The 8,883-nt window shown below is 44.4% G+C and overlaps 1 protein-coding gene across 2 annotated transcripts; it reads left to right on the forward strand.

The window, feature by feature from the left end:
* The first annotated feature begins 498 nt into the window (after nucleotides 1-498).
* Nucleotides 499-8,153, forward strand: LOC143006669 (uncharacterized). 2 transcript variants are annotated; one of them, XM_076157909.1, is made up of 6 exons: nucleotides 499-652; nucleotides 818-990; nucleotides 2,626-2,789; nucleotides 2,873-3,092; nucleotides 3,176-3,324; nucleotides 3,560-8,153. In XM_076157909.1, the coding sequence occupies exons 3-6, from the start codon at nucleotides 2,683-2,685 to the stop codon at nucleotides 4,761-4,763; spliced, it is 1,680 nt and encodes a 559-aa protein (XP_076014024.1). In that variant the 5' UTR covers nucleotides 499-652; nucleotides 818-990; nucleotides 2,626-2,682; the 3' UTR covers nucleotides 4,764-8,153. The 2 variants fall into 2 exon arrangements, with proteins under 2 accessions (XP_076014024.1, XP_076014023.1); XM_076157908.1 differs by having other exon boundaries at nucleotides 499-990.
* Nucleotides 8,154-8,883: the final 730 nt, after the last annotated feature.

Below are 8,883 nucleotides of genomic sequence, written 5' to 3' on the forward strand. Positions count from 1 at the left end.
ACTAACCAGAAATTGAAGGAACAGAGAAGGACAAATGACAGCAGCTGCAGAACACCGGGGGACTGGGAGAAGAACTAGAGTCCCTAGAGGTGGGGGACATCTTTGGGGCTGTGAGTCCTCTATGTTGGGAGAGCGGCTCCGATAGATCCCAGGAATATTGTGAGAGCTCTCTGCCCAGAAAGGAGCAATACTGCAAACAGCAAAGATACTGCACAGAACCCTTCAACTCCCAGCAGACCTCTGATGGAGACTGAGCACAGATGCAAACCACCCAGAGAGGTGAAACAGGAATACACACACATCTCACAATACTACACACTAGTCTGCCTCTGTTCCAGCTCTGTTTGTTGTTTGTCAGCATCAGTTGTTGGTGTTCGGCTTTGGTTGTTGTGTGTCTCATTGTTATTTGTTTGTCATTCTAGTGTGCTCAGTTCTGTCTGTCTGTCTGTCTGTCTGTCTGCCCCCCCCCCTTACCCCCCACCCAAACACACACACACGCACACACCTCTAAACCGCGATCTTACGTGGTTTAGAGAAACAAATTATTCAGATGCTGCAGTGCTCCTCTGCTCCTGTATCCTAGCAACAGCAACATCCCGGAATCAGCATCAACCTCTGCTTCTGGAAGACAGACAGGCAGAGAGAAAGACAGGTAAGCAACAGACACACAGTTTGATGACAAGGTTGGGGAATACTGAACCACATGTGAAAGAAAAACCTGTCTGTCTCTTTCCACCTGTCTCCCTCTCCCCCCCCCCTCCCACTCTTAATGTCTCTCTCACCCTCTCTCTCGCTCTCTCTGTCGGCACGTTGGAAGGAGGAGATTCATTTTCAGAGATCTGTCGCTGAGAAAGGAGAGAGGAGAGGAGGAGAGAAAGAGGAGGAGGAAGCGACAAGAGGGGGAGAGAATCACAGAGGAAGAGGAGGAAATAAAGGAAGAGAGGGAGGAAGATGAGGAGAAAAGAGTAGAGCCATGGAGTGACAGAAGCTGTGAGCAGACCTTTTCTATTCTTTTGTATTCTATGCTATTGTATTCTGTGTTATTGTGTTCCTATCTTTGTTTGTATGGATGGAGTGGATGGTATCGCTGCATTTGTTCTCAGGCAGTATTGATCAGTGTGAGGCAGTTATGTATTAGGGAATAGTATTGATCTAATCGTATTTACTAATATTCATAGTTCCAGTTTCACATTAAATAGCGGTGATTGAATTTGAACAGTACTGATCAATTTCTAACCATATTGATCAATACTAAGTAGCGCTGCAATTGTCTCAGGAGAAGACAATAGGCTCTGGATCGATCGTTCATGTTCTGGTTATTGATCTGAATCAAGGTGAAGCCAATCAGATGAGTCAGAACAGAAAGTCGAATCAATGCAGCGAAACACTCGCTGGATCGTGGGGAGGCTGAAGTGATGAAAGGCATGCTGGGAGTTCTGCAGTGTGTGCTGTGTCTGACACTCAACAAACTTGCTGCTCTGCTACTGTGGAAGCTGAACTTTGATAACCTATAATACCTACGTCAAGGCTGGTTTGTGGAAAAGGAATCTGTCCAAACACCCGGCCCCCCCCCCCCCCCCCCCCCCCCCCCCCCCCCCCCCTCGGCTCCATGAAACCAGTTCATATCTTTACAACTTATTTGACTTACTATCAAACACACAGACACAAATATAACCTCCTGGCCCATAGGTATCATAGATTCAGTGTAAATAGCACCCCCTTCAGTTCAATTAAAGTAACCTCAGTACCCTCTCTTTGACCCAACGGCTGATGTATTTAGTGTGTGTCTGTCAGGTGGTGGCACTGTGCTCCACCAACCTTTCACTCTTTCTCCAAAGCTCTTTAATTGAACTATGACCTATCAGAATAAAATCCTTTACCATGGAGGGCACAACTCATTTACATCAATTTTAGAGGGATTTTATTGTGAAAGGTCGACTCTAATCTCAAGCTGTGGGTAGATCTGTTTACTCACACACACATGATTCAGGGTGCAATGTCTTGGTTCAACTGCAGGAAGTAGTCTGACTGTGGTTTGTCTGTCTGTCTGTTGTATTGTCAGAGTATGAGGTCATCATTTATTCAGCACAGACACATCTATCTACCTAACGGGGCAAATGAGACACCTTACAAATCATGTGAAGACTTTTACAGCCAACAAGAGGCAGGTAGATCCATCTTGTGCAATCTTGTGATGTTAAGAATCATTTGTCAATGTTAACAAAGGTTTGAACAATCACTCAGCTGCTACCTGAAGATTGAAAGATTATTTTTATTATTAAGATTATTGGTTTGTTTTGGTCTCAGTGCTTATTGCATTTGCACATTTTTATGTTACACCTAAATGCGACAACATGATTGAACTTCTATGATGTCACTGGGTGGTGAAATACATCCTACCGAGTGTGTGTTTCCTGAAATGAGGCACAGCCAAAGAGCTCTGTTGGACTTCATCCATTACAGATTAGTCTTAGTCAAAGTTGATCAATCATTCCTGTGTGTGTGTGTGTGTGTGTGTGTGTGTGTGTGTATCCTAATTGCTGTTTCTTTAATGATGTAATGCCAAATCATTCAGCAGCATTATGTCATTAAAATGTTTATTGGCTGTTGTTGTTGTTTAATTAGCTATTGGCTGCAGGCGCCGCCTAACCTGCTGAGCCACCGTCTGATTGGCCGGCTGTGATGATTGCGACCGGTGGCCTCCTCAGAATCAATGCCCGTCGACAAGACTCGCTACGGTCCAAGACACGCAACCCAAACGCACACAAGAAGAAGGCCAAGAAGAAGAGGTATATATATATTTATAAGTCTATTTACGGTCCTTTTTCACCAAGCTGAATTCTTGAGTGCCTCTCTCTGCTGCCCTCTACAGGAGGAATGAGGTAGTGGTGGTGAAGGGGAAGCTGAAGTTGTGTTCAGTGTCCGGTCTGGTAGCAGGGCTCGGCGTTATGGTCCTGATGGTGGGTGTGATCATGGCAGCTCTGGGCTACTGGCCTCGAGAGGGCCTGTTCTTCTCCTCTCAGCCACAAGAGGGCACCACACTGGCCTCCGTATCTGCCAACACCGCCACCCGGGCTCCTAACGAGACCCAGGTGAGCTCCAGTGTTAAACTGTCCACAAAGCAGACGCAGCATTACTGGTAGTTTTGTCATGGAATGTTCCCGATTCCTTCCAGGGTGAACAGAGGTGGCAGGAGCCGGAAGTAGATGGAGGGAAAGGAGGAGCGGACGATGAAGAAGAGAGCGATGATCTCGACGAGACAGAAAGCTTCAATGGGACGACTCAACAAGCTCGACAAGGATTCCTGGAGGAATTTTTGGATAGGTACACACGCACGCACGCACGCAGTAAACGTGAAAGCGATTGGTGAAACTTTTGTGCGATGGGTTTTTTCATTTTTTGGGTTTCTTCCTCTGTTTTTAAAAGCTAAACCTAAATAAAATACAAACTAATGATGGAGATCCTTAAACATAACCTAAACACAAGAACACTAGAATGATCTTGATGTGCTTGCAGTTGTTTTGCTGACGTGTTCTTCTGTGTGACCTTCCTCTCTCAGGTATCTGTACTCTGATAGGCTGAAGGTGTTTGGTCCGCTCATCATGGGTATCGGCATCTTCCTCTTCATCTGTGCCAATGCTGTCCTGCATGAGAACCGCGACAAGAAGACCAAGGTCATCAACCTGCGTGACATTTATTCCACCGTCATCGACCTCCACAGCCTGCGTCGGCCCGCCGCTGCCCGCCGCTCCTCCCTCAATCCCCTCAACGGCCTCGTCAACTACGTCCAATCCAAGAGCCTGGAGGCCAAACCCAGAGCGCCGTATGCTGCGACCCTGCTGGCCAAGAGGGATGGTGGGGGAGGAGGGGGTGGGATGGGAGGAGAAGGGAAGGGGTTGTTGTCTAGACAGCAGTCGCTTAGCAGCAGAGGAGGGGGTAGTGATGGTGGCGAAGGAGGAGAGGGAGACTCCGTGTTCAGTATTTACCAGGAGCACCTCCCAGACTCCACCCACAGACTGTCCCTCCCCCCTGGCTTTAGCCCCACCCACCATTCTAACCTCTGGAGCTCCATGGATAAGGAGGCGCCCAGCTCCTTCACTTTACCGCTGCGGCGTCCTCGGCCTCCCGCCCCACAGAGGAGACACTCTACTCGAGGCTGGACAGGGTCTGCAGGAGGCCACAAGAACAAGGAAGAGGAGGGGGACTCCAGGGGGGAGTCAGAGGACAACACCATGGAGGAGGAGGTGGTGTATGTATGTTCAACATCTCCCCTTTCTGCCTCCACTCCCTCCTCCAAAAAGCCCCAGATTGTTTCTTCCAACATGGCGAGATCTTTTCAGAAAGGTTTGGTTTCCTGCAGCACGTCCAGTCTTCAGATGGAGGTGCCAGAAGGCTCCCAGGCCATGCTCCTCCTTTCATCCTCCTCCCTCACCCCCTCTCACCTATCCTTCTCCTCCTTGTCTCACCTCCTATCAGCGACCTCATCCACTCCGCCCGTACAGATGCCCTTGGAGCGCTGCAGGAGACGGAGCCTGCCAACTGCTGCCAGCAGTTTAGCCACATACATCAAGCTGCACCATGCTGAAGCCGAATCGTTTGAGTCATCAGAAGCTGGGGAGATGACAACTTCCTGTCATGCGACCTCACAGCGAAGGTTTTCCAACATGGAGAAGCTGCGGATGATATCGCAGGCCGATTGCGGTCTTCAGGGCAGAGGGGAGGAGGAAGAGGACAGACTGACCAATCGAAAACCAACTCAGTGACTGTCGGTACAGCTCTGAGCCAATCATGTTCTAGCATACAGAGCAGGACAGGTTATGCTGCATTCACCATCACACCAAACTTTCTGTAAATATGAGAAGTGGGAGGATGTTTTCATTTCCCGCCTGAGCCTACAAACGATAGAAAACCAGCGGGACTGAGTTTTGTTTGGGATGTTCTTCTTGGATGTGGACATTCCAACATGTCCGAGCATGTGAACACGTCCAAGTTGTAGCAACAAATTGTCTTCCTCTTTTTCTAACGTGTCCTGAATCTGGCATTAGCCCTCGTTTGATGAAGTATAGCACAATAGAAGATGACATGATGCAGCGTTCAGGTCACAGCATGTTTTATTGTACAAGCAGAAAACTGAGACAAACTGCTCACATTTGCCTCCTAGTGGTAAGTCTATGCCATTGTTATTCATTCATTTTTACACGTTTGTCTTTATTAAACAGGTTGTTCACAAAGTAGAACGTGCACAGTCATACGGAAAATATTGGAACGTTTCCCTCCTCACAGTCATTTCTGTGTGTTTTAAATAATCCTGTAGTCTACAGTTAGCCCACATTAGTTTAGGAATCTTAGTTTAAGAATCTAGAACATTTTAGATAAGTCCTAAATAAGCATGAGGAGTTTGGAAAAACCCTGAAAAGTTTTGAATATCCTGGGAATTTTAGGGACTAAACCAAAATGCATGACAAACTCTAAAAGAGGAAAAAGGAAAAATGACGGAATTTTAAACTGCAGACGATCAGGAACACTTTTCTGATAGAAACAAAACACAAAAAGGAAATATAACTATCAATTATAGGGAATAGGTCAAGCAGGGATCAACAACCATCATCCAAAAAGAGGAGAGAACGAGAGATGTTGTGGTTTTGTCATGTTTGGAATTTGCACACCGACTGACTAGAGCAAAGCGCCTTTGACATACACACACTTGCTCTTTCTCTTGACCCCTGACCTTTGTGATTGGTCTTGTGACTTGATCCTCTTTTGGTGCATGCACTGCCTGATAGCTATGAGCCTCACATAGTCCATCCTCTTCATCATTTATCTTAGAATAAAGCAACTCTGCAATTTTCCTTTGTGTTGAACTTTTCGGACTTGAAGATTTTTTGTCAACTTCTCCTCATGTGAGTTCTCTTGACTGTGGTTCTCTGATCTGGTCCCCGAATCCCTCAAATAGATCCTTTGGCTCTGAGTGTTGGCAGCAATAGAGGATGATAGCAAAGGTTTCCATGACTACTCGAGAATGAGTAGTTTGAGACCCTCATGCAAAGCAGCAATCCACTCTAGTTTGCTGGCCTACTGTGTGGATAGCAAGATTGATAGGAAACCTGTCCGGGATCTTGCATTCCATCGTTCTCTAGTGAGCATCATGCGTGTCAGCTGTCCTGGTATTGAGGAACCTGGAGATCTTGTCTTTAGTAGTGACAGTGTGGACATATTTCTAGAGATACTTCATGGTATGGAAGGTATGATGGTACGATGGTACGATGCCACATGCTGTCAAATGAAATGCTGTTCTTCTTCTCAATTGTGTGACCATCGTTGGGTCTTCATGAGGCAGCCAAGTCTCTGGACAGAAGGTTTTAGGGAAGTTCTTGGAACAGATGCAGACACCATGCAGGCACAGGTACAGTTGGCTGTTCAAGACACCAGCTTATACAGCTCTGGCCTCATCCCCAGGGTCAGGTGGGTCTGAGTGGAGCAGCAGGATGTGGGCTTGCTTCAGGCCTCTCATTAGTCCCTGAATAGTGTCTACTATAACATTCATCTGACCACAGCTTCATGTCATTGAGGAGTTCATTAAGAGTCCATTTGAAGACTTAATTGGATCAGACTTGGCTGCTGTCTCTGGGTTTGCAGTGATGGCGATGAATAGAACTTCCTGTATCTGGTAGATAGATCTGCTGACAAATCCTGCTGTCCTCAAGTCTGTGTCGTGCTGGCTTTGGTGCAGAGCCACAAAATCAATCAGACCTGAACACTGATGGACCCTGTACTTGTCTTACAGTTCCTTACTCCTGTATTACCTCATCATTCCTGTTTCTATCTGCTGTACATATGACAGAAGAACTCATGAGCAAGTCTCCCTGCCTTCAATAGAGCTTTTTGTCTAGATTACTACTTAAAATCACTCCCACTACTATAATTTGGTAAAGCAAATAAAAAATAAAACTGCTACTTTAATGTAAATGAACAATGATAAACAATGTTTTTAGTGAGTTAGGAGGCGATTGAACAAATGGTACTCGTTGCAACTCAACACAAACACACACACACGGGCACATGCGCTGTCTTATTATAGTAGTGAGATTAGCACTGTGACTGATTGGCACTTTCTGTCACGTGTCAGTTTAAAAGCCAGACTGATCAATCAGAGCTCTTGTTTTCCAGTCTGCTGCCTGAGTTTGACTCCAAAAGTCGTTTGTGTGGAAATTTTGGACAAACGAGGACTCAAAAATGTCTTTGTTTTTTTAAGACTAAATAATAGTTCCTACTAGTTAATTTTTACTTTATTTAATTTAATTACAGTGAAGCTTTTACAGTGAAAAGTGTAATGTGACTTCAGATGGTTAATATGTTCCCTTTGGATTAATATGTCCATGTTCAGCAGCAAGAATTGTGTCTCGTTCACTTTCACTCAATGTCTTTTATCACCAAAAAATTGTATCTTACGAATTTTATCTCCTGGAGGAACAGTAGTCTGTCAACATGTGGCATGATGGAAAAGGGCTTACACATATGTAGATTTTTCTTTAAAATTGTATTTATTTATAGCTTTTCTTTCTAAAAGCTGAAGTATTATTGTATTGTAGCTGTGTGTTTGCTGCTCCCTAGCGTTGTACATCCTCCATTGTACATAGGAAAGGGCAGAAGTTGTGCTGTTACTGTTACAGGAAATGTGTATGTTTGATTTGTTATGGTTTGCTAGTAGCTTAGCATGACTCAACGCTAACTGAGGCAGGGCTGATTTATTACTTTATTTCTTTGTTTTTTTGTTGCTTCCGAAGATTAAAATTCACACTCACACATAATACAATAAAGAAAAATTCGCTTTGAGAAACAACAAACATATTTACTCACACCAGCAAACTAAAGCAAGTAAAAATGGTCAAATCCCGAACGCAAATTTCAATCACTGCTACTAGATGGCGACAAAGCACACTCACAGTGGATAGGAAAGTGTTAAAATTAGAACGTAACCAGAGGCAGGAACTTTTCACCTTTTATAAGAGGGACAAATCAATTTGTTTATGTGTCATATTTGACCCACAGGTTGTGACCCATGTTATGCTCACTATCCTGCTTGTACTTCAGTAAACTTCACTGTAAACAGGTAAACACACAAACTACACAATGAAAAAAGTCCCAATAAAACTACAAATAACAACAATACATTTGTCCTCACAGTGTCTTTATTCAGTTTCTCCTTCCAAAAACTACTAGATACAGAATAATTTCCAAAACTGTTGTCTAAGGAGAGAATTCATTTTATTTAACTTTTCAGCAAAAAATTAGCACTGTAAAATTGCAAAGGTCTATCTGGACAGATGCAGTGCATTTGTTTACTGCATGAAGAGTCAGAAAATTACTCTGTTTCTTCCAGTTGGTGCTGAAGATGCAGGTTGTAAACTTGCACTTTGTACCCAACAGATATTAAAATAATAGTATTAAACAAATATTAAACATGTTAATCAAACACACAACTAAATCATGGTGTTATGTGTGTTATGTATATAGATCATGTTATGCAGTTCAAAGCACATGCTGCGACACACACACACACACACACACACACACACACACACACACACACACACACACACACACACACACACACACACACACACACACACACAGTATGACCCCTCCCCCGTTAGGAGACAATAGCTTGATGTGAATGGGCAGACAGTTAAAGGAGCAGACCACTGTTTTTACAGCTTTTTACCCTCCAACTGAAAAACACAGCAAGGCAACTAAGTACTTTTACTCATAAAGTACTTTAGTATCCACTGATACCTTATTCCACTATTCCCACTTTAACTCCACAACATCTATCTAATGGTTTCAGTTGCTGCTGATATTGAAGCTAGCAGAAGCAGTTAGAGT

Source organism: Genypterus blacodes, unplaced genomic scaffold, assembly GCF_046128005.1.
Source record: "Genypterus blacodes isolate CSIRO-AG114 ecotype Tasmania unplaced genomic scaffold, CSIRO-AGI_Gbla_v1 ptg000076l_1, whole genome shotgun sequence".
Lineage (NCBI taxonomy): Eukaryota > Metazoa > Chordata > Actinopteri > Ophidiiformes > Ophidiidae > Genypterus > Genypterus blacodes.